This window comes from Hemiscyllium ocellatum, chromosome 4, assembly GCF_020745735.1.
Source record: "Hemiscyllium ocellatum isolate sHemOce1 chromosome 4, sHemOce1.pat.X.cur, whole genome shotgun sequence".
NCBI classification, from domain to species: Eukaryota; Metazoa; Chordata; class Chondrichthyes; order Orectolobiformes; family Hemiscylliidae; genus Hemiscyllium; species Hemiscyllium ocellatum.
Window position 1 is genome coordinate 41,506,361 of NC_083404.1, and position 16,275 is coordinate 41,522,635.

Sequence of the window (16,275 nt, forward strand, 5' to 3'; positions counted from 1 at the left end):
TTACGGTGGTACATTCTCATTCTTTACAAATACAGTACATTTTATTTCACAAGAAATAATGAAAGGCTTGGATTGTGGGATTAGTGTTCCCATAAGTTCTTGTTGCACATCAGAATGCCCTTCAGTGATATTTTATGTCTTAAGTTTGCATTAATCTATAATCCACTACGAAGCAAAGATTGGACTTTCTTAGTTTTATCTTAAGTATATATAGAAACACCGGCAGTATTACATTTTGGATTTCTTTTTTATATGATCTATACAGCAAGACATTTCACAGCAAATATACACCTCTAGTTTAAAAAAAACTTCATGCTTGGAATGAGTGGTTTAATACCCTACAGAATTATTGACTGAAATTTGTCAATAATTTAGTTATTAACCTAAGGGGTAGTATGTAAGACAAGTAAGGATTGAGGGAAAGGAACAAAAACTGCAAGAGGAGATTTAAAAAAGAGTATTTAAAGTTCCTGTCAGCAGATAATGGTTTGGGTTTACCAGATGGCAAAATATCCTCTAAAGTTGGCTAGCTAAGGCGCTCTCAAATTTGTGCACCTGCTCAACCTTTGCTTGATGCTGAACCCTATCATTTACATGTTAATGACTAAAAGACATGACTGACTACCTTGCCAACTCATTTTTCATCAGATTATTTGGCAGAAGGCAGGCACACAACTTCCTCTCTATCTGCATCCCATGAATAGAAACCACTATAAGCAGCAATGATACCACATAGTGAAAGTACATCTCAGTTTCCCTAATTGTGAAATTGAGCTAATATTACATCCTCAATTTAGCCTGATAATATATTTAAACAATTTGTATCCATTACTTTTTCCTCTACTGTCATTTATCTTTCTGGTCCTTACTCAATTTTTAATGTCAAATTTATGGCTTAGTGTTAAAATTATTCTACTTTCTCAGTGCAGTGGCCAGGATGAAGGACATCAGAACACTGTGGAAGTATGATATCAGCTGGATGCCATAGTGCTTTTCAACATTGCCTATTAAATCCACAAGGACTGTATTATAAATGCAGTAAAGGTGCTCCATTTCAGTATTCTTCTTCGTTTTGATCATTTGCATAATATTTTTCTTTCCCAATATTCAACAGTTATTCTGTTAAGAGCTCACAGCTTTAAATTACGCTTTATAAAAAACGTATTATTGACATGCAAATGAAGATTGAACAGAACACAACTAAAGTGGAAAATAGAAAGAGAAGTCCACAGAATACACCTTCACTCATTGGTGTTTGAATCACTTGATTTTCTGATGGGATCAGATTGGTAAGGTTTAGCATGTAACCAAGTGACCAGCCTATGCTGATGTTCTTCACCTGTAACAGAAAATAGTGGATTAGATAATTCATGTACAGTATTAGTGCCTGCAGCAGGGAAAGACTTAAGGTATTGGATAACACTTTTTTTAAAAAAAGAATTTGGGATGGCATATCAAAATAGAATAGGATAGCTGAATATTTAAAGGACATACCTTATTAAATCACCCTAGCAAAATTTAGGTTGAGCTACATTAAGTCTTTTTAGGGATATAGCCGACTTCCATCATCTAACAGAATTGCCTCATTTGTCCAATTCTTAACTCTGGGAGATGGCTTAAGTCAAGAACAATGAGGATCCTGATCAACCTATCCACGGTATCTCCGTTAGGAAATTTAAGGACTTTAAATCTTATTAAGGGCAACAGCATCTGCCACCAAGAAGTCAACTTATACCAATTAATCAATTGGTTAACTTCAACCTCCTCCTAATTAATATCTGCTATAAATGAGCCTGTTTTTGTACTTAACCAGTTAACTTTTGTTATGTTCCTGTCATTCGTTATTGCCCAATCTTAGTAATTACAATAGTCAGGTTTGTTAATGTTGTTAGGATGGATTTAAACTAGATTGACAGGGACCTTGACAGATATTTCAGAGGGGGGAAGAGAAGCTGAAATGAAATTATAAGTTAAGGCATGAGTTTGCTCTATCTTCCAGACTTATTAACTTTATAATAAACACTTATTTCCTAAACACAATATGTTTTAATGCAAGGAGCCTGATGAATAACATAGAGGAGCTGAAGACACAGTTAGACATATAAATGAATGGTATCTATGTTTCCTATTAAAGATGGGCTGGTTTGGCAGCTTAACATTCCTGGGCTGTAGGGTATTCAGATGAGATAGGGGAATAAATGAAGTGGCATCACAATATTGATCAAAGAATTAATTATAGCAGTGATGGTTCATAAAATAAAGCCATATGGTAGAAGTAAAAAAAAAACAAATGGACCAAACATGCTGTTGGATGTGTATTATAGGCCCTCAGATAGGCAAGGGGAGATTGCAGATCAAATACATAAGTAAAATTTCAAGAAGTGGTACTAACCAGTTTAGCAGCCGATACATAGATAAATCAGGATGAGGTATAAACCCTGACTGAAGGAGGCAAGGAAGGAAATTATCTGGGCCTGATAGTAGTTTTCAGATCCTTTCTAGCCACGTGAGGTGTCACAGCAATTGTAATGTCCCATTATCAACAAAATTTACAATAAAATAGGCCAGTCAGTCTAACCTCAGTAGGTGGGGAAGTTATTGGAAAAACTCTGCAGGATAGAAATGATGTGCACTTGGAGAGACATAATTTACTCAGTGATAGCATGGATTTATGAAAGGCAGGTTATTAGATTAGATTAGATTAGACTTACAGTGTGGAAACAGGCCCTTCGGCCCAACAAGTCCACACCGACCCGCCGAAGCGCAACCCACCCATACCCCTACATTTACCCCTTACCTAACACTACGGGCAATTTAGCATGGCCAATTCACCTGACCCGCACATCTTTGGACAGTGGGAGGAAACCGGAGCACCCGGAGGAAACCCACGCAGACACGGGGAGAACGTGCAAACTCCACACAGTCAGTCGCCTGAGTCGGGAATTGAACCCGGGTCTCAGGCGCTGTGAGGCAGCAGTGCTAACCACTGTGCCACCTTGCCGCCCACATGTTTGACAAATGGAACTTTTGAGGAGAAAGTGTTGATAAATTATGTAATTGGCGTGGATTTTGGCAAGAAAGTAAGAACTAGAAGTAGAAGACTCAGCCCCCTGAATCTGCTCTGTTATTTAATATTATCATGATTGATATCATGGCCTCAACTCTACTTTCTTGCCCAATCTCCACAACCCTTCAAGACATTATTAATTAAAAACCTATCTCTCTCCTCTTTAAATTTACTCAATGTTCATGTATTTATGGCACTCTGCTGTAGTGAATTTTTCAGAAGTAATTTCTCCTCATCTCTCTACTTTAAATCTGCTACCCTTTATCCCAAATCTATGACCTCTCATTCTAGATTGCCCTGCATGAAGGAACATCCTCTCTAGATCTACTTTGGCAATCTCCATCGGCACCCTTGGTAGCTCAGATACCCTCTTATTCTAGAACAGTTTAGGCCTGTACTGTTTCTATCTCTCTTCATAAAACAAATTCATCTATGGAATCAATCTAGTGACCCTCCTCTGAACTGCCTCCAATACAACTGCATCTTTCCTCAAGTAATGGGTCCAAAATTCTATGGAGTACTCCAGGTACAGTATCACCATGTCTTGTACAGTTGCAACAACACCTCCCTACTTTATACTCTATTCCTTTAGCAATAAATGCTAAAACTCCATTTGTCTTTCTTGTTACCTGTTGTACCTGTATACTAGTTTTCTATAATTCGTGCATGAGGACACCAAGATAATGGGTGGGCGGCACGGTGGCACAGTGGTTAGCACTGCTGCCTCACAGCGCCTGAGACCGGGGTTCAATTCCCAACTCAGGCGACTGACTGTGTGGAGTTTGCACATTCTCCCCGTGTCTGCGTGGGTTTCCTCCGGGTGCTCCGGTTTCCTCCCACAGTCCAAAGATGTGCGGGTCAGGTGAATTGGCCATGCTAAATTGCCCGTAGTGTTAGGTAAGGGGTAAATGTAGGGGTATGGGTGGGTTGCGCTTCGGCGGGTCGGTGTGGACTTGTTGGGCCGAAGGGCCTGTTTCCACACTGTAAGTAATCTAATAACTCTGTTCCAAAGCACTCTCTGACCAAAATGGATAATGTCACTCTGATCCACATTAAACTACTTCTGCCAAGTTTTGGACCATTCACTTAACCTATCCATATCTATTTGTAAATTTCTTATTTCTTCATTGCAACTTACTTTCCCACGTATTTCAGGGTCATCTGGAAATTTGGCTGCAGTACTTTCTTTCTATGCATCCAGGTCATTAATATAGATTGAGGACTGAATCCTGGGGCATCCTGCTAGTTGCACCTTACCAAATAGTAAAAGGCTTATTTTTCCCAACTCTGCTTTCTGTTGATCAGCCAATTCTGTAACAAGCTGAAAAGTTACCCATCACCACATGCTGTCTTGTATATGGCACCTTATCAAATGCCTTCTGGAAGTCCAGACATTCCACATGTGTAGAATCTCTGTTATCAACCTTGCTTGCTACATCTTTGCTAGAATTATTCAAAATAGTCAGATGTGACTTACCCTTCACTAAACCACTCTGACTCTGTTTGATTGTGTTATTGACTTTCTAAATGCTCTGTTGTTATTTCCTTAATAATAACTTCTAACTGTTTCCCAATGGCACACATTGAACTAACTGAACTATTGTTTCCTACTTTTTGAATAAGGGCATTATATTAGCAATTTTCAAATCCACTGGAATCTTGCCTGCATCAAGGGAATTTTGGAATATTATAACCAATGGATTGACTATCTCTGCTGTCACTTCCTTCAAGATCCGAGAATGTAGGCCATCAGGCATCGACTGTCTTCAATCCCAACAGTTTGCTCAGTACCTTTTTTCTAGTGATGATGATTGTTTTAAGTTCATTCCTTTCTATAGCCTCTGTATTACCTGTTTCAATTGGGATGGTACTGGTGTTTTCCAGTGTGAAAACTGAGGCAAAATATTTATTTAGTGACCATGTTGTTTCTGTATTCCACTCCCCAGTCTCATCCTCCAAGTGATCAACATTCACTTTGACTACTGTCATCCCTATTACATATGTATACAAGCTTTTGCTGTCAATTTTTATATTTGGACAGTTTCCTTTGATAACTTACCAATGCTTTTTTTTTTACATTTTTAGTATTAATGTTTGGGAAACCTTTACTGCCACTCACCTTTGCAAAATAGCATACCTTAACTTTTATCTCTATAATATCTTTAACTTTCTTGCTTAACCATGGATTTTTTTCTTCCTCTTACTACCTTTTTTTCCTTTTTGGAATATATTTTAGTTGGGAGCAATTGAGTATCTCCTTAAACATCTGCCAATGCTTGTCAACTGTCCAAGCTATCATTTTCTGGCCTAGTCCGTTTGGGCCAAAGCTGTCTATGTAATTAGCTCTGTTTGACTCAAAAAAAAGTGGAAAAAAAAATTCAAAACAACAGCAGTTTAAAAGGGACAAGGGCAGACAAAGGAAGCACATGGTGAGGACAGTGCAGGAGAGAGAGAGAACCTGCACAGTTACTGCCTTTGCCGTTTGAATTCGTGTATCGCTGGACATCGGAGTGCATCTGGGAAAATTAACAAACAGTGATATTCACAACTAATCTTGGAGGAACTGTTGGGTGAAGTTCACAGCACAGAATCAGATAAGTTAATTGTTGTTTTAAGTCTGTCCAAGAGAAAGGCTGCAGTAGTGGGTACATTGGATTCTTTCTTGATTATATGTTTTTGGAGATAAATCTCTTGATTAAATTTAAAATATAAGCCATAGCTATTAATTTAATCTGGGGCAGTGTTTGTAGAGGAATAAGATGGTGTTATTTTCTGGGTCTGTAGATTGTGAAGGAGCAAAAATGGCCTTTGCAGTGATATGTTCTTGTCAGATGTGGGAGTTAAAGAGAGTTTAAGGGTTACTGCGGATTATATCTGCCATAAATGCTGTTGGATGCAAATCTTATCAGATCAAGTGGATCGGTTGGAGAGACAAATAGAAGCGATGAGGAATTTGCAACAGCAACAGTATGTAAAGGATGGTAGTTATAGGAAGGGGGGGATGTCTCAGATACAGTCACATAGATGGGTTAACTCCAGGAAGGGTAAGAGAGGTAGGCAGCTAGTGCAGGAGTCTTTTGTGGATATACCCATTTCAAACAGGTATGATGTTTTGGAAAATGTAGGGGGTGATGGATTCTCAGGGGAACGTAGCACAAACAGCCAAGTTTCTAGTATTGAGACTGGCTCTTAATGCAATGAGGGGTACGTCAGCTTCCAAGAGATCATTTGTGTTCGGGGATTCTGTAGTCCGAGGTACAGACAGACATTTCTGTGGCCTGAAGAGAAAAAGCAGAATCATGTGGTGTTTCCCTGGTGCCAGGATCAAGGATATCTCAGAGAGGGTGCAGAATGTTCTCACGGGGGAGAGGGGCCAGCAGGAGGTCATTGTCCACATTGGAACCAACAACATTGAAGGGGAAAAGGTTGAGGCTCTGAAGGGAGATTACAGAGAGTTAGGTAGAATTTAAAAAAGGAGGTCCTGAAGGGTAGTAATATCTGGATTACTCCCAGTGCTACGAGCTAGTGAGGGCAGGAATAGGAGGATAGAGCAGATGAATGCATGGCTGAGGAGCTGGTGAATGGGAGAAGGATTCACATGTTTGGATCATTGGAATCTCTTTTGGGGTAGAAGTGACCTGTACAAGGAGGACGAATTGCACCTAAATTGGAAGGGGACTAATATACTGGCAGGGAAATTTGCTAGAACTGCTTGGGAGGATTTAAACTAGTAAGGTGGGGGGGGGTGGGACCCAGGGAGATAGTGAGGAAAGAGATTGATCTGAGACGGGTACAGCTGAGAACAGAAGTGAGTCAAACAGTCAGGGCAGGCAGGGACAAGATAGGACTAATAAATTAAACTGCATTTATTTCAATGCAAAGGGCCTAACAGGAAAGGCAGATTAACTCAGGGCATGGTTAGGAACATGGGACTGGGATATCATAGCAATTACGGAAACATGTCTCAGGGATGGGCAGGACTGGCAGCTTAATGTTCCAGGAAACAAATGCTACAGGAAGGATAGAAAGGGAGGCAAAAGAGGAGGGGCCGTGGCATTTTTGATAAGGGATAGTATTACAGCTGTGCTGAGGGAGGATATTCCCGGAAATACATCCAGGGAAGTTATTTGTGTGGAACTGAGAAATAAGAAAGGGAGATCACCTTATTGGGATTGTATTAAAGACCCCCAATAGTCAGAGGGAAATTGAGAAACAAACTTGGAAGGAGATCTCAGCAATCTGTAAGAATAATAGGGTGGTTATGGTAGGGGATTTTAACTTTCCAAACATCAACTGGGACTGCCATAGTGTTAAAGGTTTAGATGGAGAGGAATTTGTTAAGTGTGTACAAGACAATTTTCTGATTCAGTATGTGGATGTACCTACTAGAGAAGGTGCAAAACTTGACCTACTCTTGGGAAATAAGGTAGGGCAGGTGACTGAGGTGTCAGTGGGGGAGCACTTTGGGGCCAGCGACCATAATTCTATTCGTTTTAAAATAGTGATGGAAGAGGATAGACCAGATCTAAAAGTTGAAGTTCTAAATTGGAAAAAGGCCAATTTTGACGGTATTAGGCAAGAACTTTAAAAAGCTGATTGGAGGCAGATGTTCGCAGGTAAAGGCTGGAAAATGGGAAGCCTTCAGAAATGAGATAACAAGAATCCAGAGAAAGTATATTCCTGTCAGGGTGAAAGGGAAGGCTGGTAGGTATAGGGAATGCTGATTAACTAACGAAATTGAGCGTTTGGTTAAGAAAAAGAAGGAAGCCTATGTTAGGTACAGACAGGATAGATCGAGTGAAATCAGGAGGGCAAAACGGGGACATGAGATAGCTTTGGCAAATAGAAATAAGGAGAATCCAAAGGTGTTTTATTAAGGACAAAAAGGTAACTAGGGAGAGAATAGGGCCCCACAAAGATCAGCAAGGTGGACTTTGTATGGAGCCACAGAAAATGGGGGAGATACTAAATGAATATTTTGCATCAGGATTTACTGTGGAAAAAGATATGGAAGTTATAGACTGTAACATCTTGCAAAATGTCCAGATTACAGAGGAGGAAGTGCTGGATGGTTGAAACGGTTAAAGGTGGATAAATTCCCAGGACCTGATCAGGTGTACCCGAGAACTCTGTGAGAAGCTAGAGAAGTGATTGCTGGGCCTCTTGCTGAGATATTTGTATCATCGATAGTCACAGGTGAGGTGCTGGAAGACTGGAGGTGCCACTGTTTAAGAAGGGTGGTAAGGACAAGCCAGGGAACTATAGACCAGTGAGCCTGACTTCGGTGGTGGGCAAGTTGTTGGAGGGAATCCTGAGGGACAGGATGTACATGTATTTGGAAAGGCAAGGACTGATTCGGGATAGTCAACATGGTTTTGTGCTTGGGAAATCATGTCTCACAAACTTGATTGAGTTTTTTGATGAAGTAACAAAGAAGCTTGATGAGGGCAAAGCAGTAGATGTGATCTATATGGACTTCAGTAAAGTGTTCGGCAAGGTTTCCATGGGAGACCGATTAGCAAGGTTAGATCTCATGGAATACAGGGAGAACTAGCCATTTGGATACAGAACTGGCTCAAAGGTAGAAAACAGAGGGTGGTGGTGGTGGAGGGTTGTTTTTCAGACTGGAGGCCTGTGACCAGTGGAGTGCCACAAGGATTGATGCTGGGCCCTCTACTTTTTGTCATGTACATAAATTATTTGGATGCGAGCATAAGAGATCCAGTTAGTAAGTTTGCAGATAACACCAAAATTGGAGGTGTAGTGGACAGCGAAGAGGGTTACCTCCGATTACAACAGGATCTTGACCAGATGGGCCAATGGGCTGAGAAGTGGCAGATGGAGTTTAATTCAGATAAATGCGAGGTGCTGCGTTTTGGGAAAGCAAATCTTAGCAGGACTTATACACTTAGGTCCTAGGGAGTGTTGCTGAACAAAGAGACCTTGGAATGCAAGTTCATAGCTCCTTGAAAGCGGAGACGCAGGTAGATAGGATAGTGAAGAAGGCATTTGGTATGCTTTCCTTTATTGGTTACAGTATTGAGTACAGGAGTTGGGAGGTCATGTTGCAGCTGTACAGGACATTGGTTAGGCCACTGTTGGAATATTGCGTGCAATTTTAGTCTCCTTCCTATCGGAAAGATGTTTGAAACCTGAAAGGGTTCAGAAAAGATTTACAAGGGTGTTGCCAGGGTTTGAGGACCTGAGCTACAAGTAGAGGCTGAACAGGCTGGGGCTGTTTTCCCTGGAGCATCAGAGGCTGAGGGGTGACCTTATAGAGGTTTACAAAGTTATGCGGGGCATGTATAGGATAAATAGGCAAAGTCTTTTCCCTGGGGTCAGGGAGTCCAGAACTAGAGGGTATAGATTTAGGGTGAGAGGGGAAAGATATAAAAGAGACCTAAGGAGCAACTTTTTCACACAGAGGGTGGTACGTGTATGGAATGAGCTGCCAGAGGAAGTGGTGGAGGCTGGTACAATTTCCACATTTATGAGGCATTTGGATGGGTATATGAATAGGAAGGGTTTGGAGAGATATGGGCCAGGTGTTAGCAGGTGGGACTAGATTGGGTTGGGTTATCTGGTCGGCATGGACAGGTTGGACAGAAGGGTCTGTTCCCATACTGTACATCTCTATGACTGAATGTTGCCCCTTATGTCTCTCTTATATCTTTCCCCTCTCACTGTTAAAGTTCACTTGAGAATGTAACTTTTAAAAAGTTCTGTGATTTACATATGAAAGAACTAAAACCAACATGCTCATTCTAAAATATGAGTGACTTAACAAACAATCCAGGTTTTTTCCAATATATAATTTCAGTTACATCACACTAAACTTTTGCTCTAAATTCTGTGTCTTACAATCCTAAACTTCACAACCACCTGATGAAGGAGCAGCGCTCTGAAAGCTAGTGCTTCCAAATAAACCTGTTGGACTATAACCTGGTGTTGTGATTTTTAATTTTGTACGCCCCAGTCCGAACCAGCACCTCCAAATCATTAATTAGTCCCATCTTATGACACAATAGCAAATCCAGGATTACCGATTCCCTGATTCGTTCCACATATATTGCTTCAAGAAACAATCTCTAATGCATTCAGTGAACCCTCCCTCAGAGTTACTCTTGACAATTTGACTAATCCAGTCTATATGCCTATTAAAATCAGATATGATTATTGTTGTACCATTCTTCCAGACTGGAGTATTTTCTGGTTTAAATATTTTAAGTTTGTCCTGTTATCAAATTTCCCTACTCTTGTATAATTGCTTGGTGCAAAATGACATTCACACATTCTGCCACTTCCTTTTACTTTCTGGTTACAATAAGCCTTATCCACTAATCTCCACTCCTGCCATCTCCTTTAAATTTGCTTATCTCATTTCCCATGTAAATGGACCCTACCTGACACAATTTAGTTTAGAGCCCTACTTACAGCTGTGGTTATTGCCAGACCCCAGTCCCAGAATTAATCAGCTGGAGCAAATCCCATTGTAACAGTTCCCTCCTTCCCCAATACTAGGGCTAATGCTCATGAATTGAAACTCACTTCTCCCACATCGATCTTTGAAATATGCATTTACTGGTTTAAACTTATTGATCCTGTGCCAATTAGCTCATGGCTCAGGGAGTAATCTAGAAATTATTAACTTTTTGTTTCTGCTTTCGAATTTAGCAACAAGTTGTTTGTATACAATAAAGTTAATTCAGTTCACTTTAATACCCTCACTAGAACCTCATTCCTCTTTCTATGTCATTGGAATCTACATGAACCATTGTACCTGGATCTTTCCCCTCCCACTCCAAGTTCCTCTGCAGCCCAGATGAGATATCCTGGAGCTGGGCAGTCAACACAACCTTTGGGACCTTCAAAGTGTCTAGATCCTGACTATACGATGCCTAATTACAACAATATTTCTCTTTTCTCTCCCCACCCTCATTGAATATTCCACAGTGCTGCAGTCAGTTTGCTCATCCTCCCTACATCACCCACTCTCAACGAGACAGAGAACAAGAATCTCAAACCTGTTGGACGAGGACAGCAGTTGAGGTGCCTGTACAATTACATCCTCTGTTCGTGTATCTGCTTCGTTCATAGTCACACCTTCCAAATTTAAGGTAGTTAATCTAGAGATTGTGACAGTCTCTTGAAACATAGCATCCACGTAACTCTTCTCCCTCCCCAGTAAGACACAGTGTTAGAAGCTCAGACTCCATCTTGTCAGCTCAGAGCCAGATTTCCTCAAGCAACCAGTACTTGCTACAGATGTGGTCACTATCAACCACAATGAGATTCATCAATTCCCACATCAGTCAGGTACAACACATTGCCTGGCTCTGCATGTCTATTTAATTTACTTTGTTCTTATTTTTCTAAAGTACCGATTTTACTGGTCTTTAATTTTTTCATCTGTAAGATATTTATCCTATTCATCTTTAACCTGAAAGCAATTCAAAATAGATATTCAAATTAGCAGCTGACACCAACCAATGAACTTATGCTCTCCTGTGCTGTTACTCTTTGTTTTGTGCTGGGCTTCAATTTGTCCAGTTAAACCTTACAAACTATGAAGCAAAGAATAAAATGCAAAAAAAAACACTTCTCCCCATCTGCACTGAATTCTCATGGTGTTCCAACATTTTTGAAACACACTCACTCAAGCTGTGCCTCATTCTGATGTGCTTTCTCCCAACTGCCTATACAAGGCTTTTGATAAGATCCCTCATGGCAGACTGGCCAAGTAAATATGGGCCTATAGAAATGAAGGCAATGTGGAATGTTGCATCCAAAATTGTCTGACAGTTTGGAAGTAGAGAGCTGTTTCTGTGGCTGGAAGTCAATTTTCAGTGGGGTTCCACGTGGCTCAGTACTGGGGCCCTTGCTGTTTGTGGTGTTCCTTAATGATTTAGACTTAAATATAGGGATATGACTGAGAAGTTCAGGGATGACACAAAAATTAGTAGGGTGGTAAGGAGTGAAGAGGATAGCTGTGAACTGCAGAAGCATGTTATGGAACAGTCACAGCTCAGCAGAGCAGTGGCAAGTGGAATTTGATCTGAAAACCATGGGCTAGTGTCCTGCTAAAGGCTAATGGACCCTGGAAAAATACTGAAGATCAGAGGGATCTTAGTATGCATTTTCACAAATCCTTGAAAATAGTAGGGCAGGTTGATAAAATGATTAAGGAGACACATGGAATACTTTCCCTTATTAGGCAAGGCATACAATACAATACAGCAAAGTGGTTACTCTGGTACTGTATATGCATTGATTCAGCCACAACTGGAGTACTGCATGCAGTTTGATTAGATTAGATTACTTACAGTGTGGAAACAGGCCCTTCGGCCCAACAAGTTCACACTGACCCTCTGAAGAGCAACCCACCCAGACCCATTCCCCTACATTTACCCCTTCACCTAACACCATGGGCAATTTAGTGCAGAAAATTCACCTAACCTGCACATTTTTGGACTGTGGGAGGAAACCCACACAGACACAGGAAGAATGTGTAAACTCCACACAGACAGTTGCTTGAGGCAGGAATTGAACCCAGGTCTCTGGCACTGTGAGGCAGCAGTGCTAACCACTGATCATTACATTTCTCTGAAGGATGTGGTCATACTAGAGAGGGTGCAAAGGAGATTTACCAGGATATTGCCTGGATTAGAGGGTCTGAAGTATGAGGAAGATGGATAGGGCTGTTTTCCTTGGTGCAACAATGGTTGAGAGGGCAAGTGAGAGAAGTGTGTAATATTGTGAGGGACATAACATTTTTTTCCATTAGTAGAAAGGTCAATAATCAGGGGGTATAAAAGTAATGCAAGAGGGAGGAGACCAAGAGGAGAGTCCAAAAGTTCTTTTTTCACTCTGCATCTCACTGGTTTGAAAAGCTGGTTGAGTCAGAAATTGTAATGTTTAAAAATTCACTTTGGATATTCACTTGTTTTGTTATAGCCTCCAGGGCTATGTGTCAAAAGCTGGAAAATTGGATTAATGTAGTTAGATCTCTGTTGACTGGCACAGACACAGTGGCTGAATGGTCTCCTTCTGTGCTTTAAAGTATGAGTTTGTGACTGAAAACAACACTAAATGGCTTAGTCAGTGTCTCACAAGTACAAAGGCACAATCCAACACGTGGCTGAAAATTTTGAAAAGTTAAAAGCAATGACACCCAGACTTGGTTCACCTTTCTGGTGTGATTTTGTACAGTGGGATTATTAAAATTCGACTTGATCATCACCAGCTCATTGTTATACTCTGGCTGCAAAAAGAGATGAATTCCCTATGTCCATCACCAGAGTTGGAATGAAACGTAGAATTGGAGCATAATCCCTCCTCACCCCAAATAAATCACTGCCAAACAAGTAACAGGCCATTTTAACCAAACAAGGTTTTCATCTGTCTGCACTTACTTCTTTTTGAAAGCTTATTGATTTCCAACTCTCTTGATCAAACTTGTAACCTTGCACAAGTACAGCATAGATGTAGTTTGCATTGAAACAATATGATCTGCGAAATTGGTCTGACACGTTTGGAAATAACTGCTGCACCTGCATGACAGGTAATAGTGTTAGTTTCCTTTTTGCATTGATAATGATGTACAGGCAGTTCTACTATAATGTGATGGTTTAATTCTTGTGCAACCCTGTATTATAGAAAAATCACGCTTGATGTGTTGGCACTATAATCACATTACAGCCAACACGTTTTAAAAATTTGTGCTGTAGAAATCACGCCCACAGTTCGTCAATCATGTCACAGTGAATTCACATCGACACAATGTCTGTTGTAACAGAACTACTCCTACCTTTTTGTTTTGCGTCAGTCCCTGTCAATTTGCATTGCGTTTGACATCTGTCCAAAATCTCCATGGATGTTTGGCTGAAGTTTTTTTTGTGTCCAATTACCTCCAACATTGATATATTCAAAACTAAATATTGACAACAACTTTTGCTGACATAGAACAGGATTTCCAGTTCCTCTAAATGTAGCATTGGTGTCAGGGTCATAGTTCGGTGGTAATATGTGATCTACGTAGTGTGCAATAGGACATATATGCAGATGGATGTGTAATACACCACACCTATAAGTAGCATGTAACATGAATGTTAATATATGTAGCAAATCATGAGTATTAAAGGGTCATGTCTCTAAGTAATACACGACATGTCATGCCTGTAGGTTTCATAGGATACATCGTGACTGTAAGCAGCATGAAATGAGCTGTGCCTGTACTAATATGTAATATGTCTGTGAGTAAGTTTAGATTTTTAAGCTCAAGATGCATTCTGAATGAAATGAATGACATTCCCTTAGCTTGTTTGCTGCATGCTAATTATTTCCCATATAGGCATTAAAAATATTACCATCTATTAGTTTCGAGCAAAAAAGCTGACCCTACCATCTCCAATTGTCTGCAGTGAATACAATATGACAGAAATTCCACCACTTACCTGATCCCAGTTGTTCGAACAGAATTCCTGAACTGTCGAGTTGAAAGTTTCTATGGGAAAGGAACCGGTTAAGTTCAAGGCTTCCATTGAGTAATAGAAACCAGAAAAGGCCTATATGGTTTGGATAGAGATGAACATGTGTCACAAGTCAAGCTCAAGACCAAACAAGACGGGAATGCAAATAAAATATTCCAAACATTTAGTAACGTACCACAAAATCTCCATGGATGTTTGGCTGAAGTTTTTTTTGTGTCCAATTACCTCCAACATTGATATATTCAAAACTAAATATTGACAACAACTTTTGCTGACATAGAACAGGATTTCCAGTTCCTCTAAATGTAGCATTGGTGTCAGGGTCATAGTTCGGTGGTACATCAGCTGCAGTGCATAAACCATCAAATATATACTTCAGTTGGAGAGTCAGAGTATAGTTTGAGGGAAGGCAAGGATCTTCAATGCTTGATTTTTTCTTTGCGTTCTGAATTAGTAAAACAGACAGATGTATGCAAATATGGTTATATAGAATAGGTAAATAAATAGATGGATAAAATTGCTAAAATAAAACTAGCACAAAGAAAAGACATGCATTTACAGAGCTTTGACAGATTTAATAGTCCTGGAATTTAGATAATCTGTGGAAACATAAAAGTTTTAGAGTGTAGATACTGAAAGGTGTTTGAGAGTCTAGAATTATGGGATATAGAAGATAAGGTAAGAGGTTGGCCATTGAGGATCGAGATGAGGAGAATTGTTTTTCATTTATATAGTTGTTGGAATTCTTTATCTCAGCAGGCTGCAGATGCTCAGAGGGCTGACAGTACTCTTGGTAAAAATAAAGATCAACAAGATTTTGGATACTGTTGTCATAACAATATGGAAGGAATTCAAGGTTATGGAACTTGGAGCAGGAAAGTGAATTTAAATGTAATTGAACAGTGGGACAGTCTCAAGGACCTTAATGGCCTATTTGTATTTCTTAAATTCCATGATCTCAAGATGACCAAAAGTGCTTTACAGTCAGTGAAAACCATTGCAGAGTAGTCTTGGTTGTGATGTGGGAAATGATTCAAACAATTTGCGTTCAGGTTTCCACATATAGCAATGTGTTATTAACTATGGTGATGCATGTTGAGGGATAATATCAGCCAGAACATTGGGATGAACTCCCCTGCTCTTTTGAAAATAGAGCCATGGGATTGCTTTATGGTTACTCAAGAGGAGCATTAGTTTAACCTCTCATCCAAAAGACAGCAAATCTGATGGTGCAGCTCTCCCTCGGTGCTGCCCAAGTGTCTCTAGATTGGGAACTTGTATAGACAAATGCCCTGAGCCACAGTCCACATTATGCAGTTCTGTTTGTATTTAATACATAAATTCAGCTATTTCATGATCACATTTCACTCTGAATTCAGTCTATATGAAGCTGTACCCACTGGACTAGGTTTCACTCACTTAGGAATATTTAGGAAATTTATAAATATGCTAGACTTAATTTTCCACCACCTCATATATTTTGTCCCTCAAGTGTAAATACACTACAAAAATAATTTATCTATCCATATGCAGCAAAAATATAGTTTATGTTTCAGGGGGTTTCCTCAGAACTGATGAAAGGTCATAGATCTGAAACATTACCTCTGTTGCTGTCATGAGAGATGCTGCCTGACCTTTTCTGTCTTTATTTCATTCGCAAGAAACATTTGGATGTCCTGAGGCCATAGAAGGTGCTATAGAGTTTCCTCCTTTCTTCAT

General features: G+C 40.0%; 1 protein-coding gene across 7 annotated transcripts in view; it reads right to left on the reverse strand.

Moving 5' to 3' along the window:
* Positions 1 to 272: 272 nt before the first annotated feature.
* entpd3 (ectonucleoside triphosphate diphosphohydrolase 3) overlaps positions 273 to 16,275 on the reverse strand; it is a 42,317-nt gene continuing 26,314 nt past the window's right edge. For 6 of the 7 annotated variants that reach the window (XM_060823002.1, XM_060823013.1, XM_060823004.1 and 3 more), the window contains 4 exons: positions 14,732 to 15,001; positions 14,521 to 14,631; positions 13,480 to 13,617; positions 273 to 1,339 (listed from right to left, as the gene is read on the reverse strand). In XM_060823002.1, coding sequence (XP_060678985.1) covers positions 1,151 to 1,339; positions 13,480 to 13,617; positions 14,521 to 14,631; positions 14,732 to 15,001 — 708 coding nt within the window. In that variant the 3' untranslated portion in view covers positions 273 to 1,150. The remainder of the gene's footprint in view (positions 1,340 to 13,479; positions 13,618 to 14,520; positions 14,632 to 14,731; positions 15,002 to 16,275) is intronic. The other variant, XM_060823003.1, reaches the window with a different exon arrangement.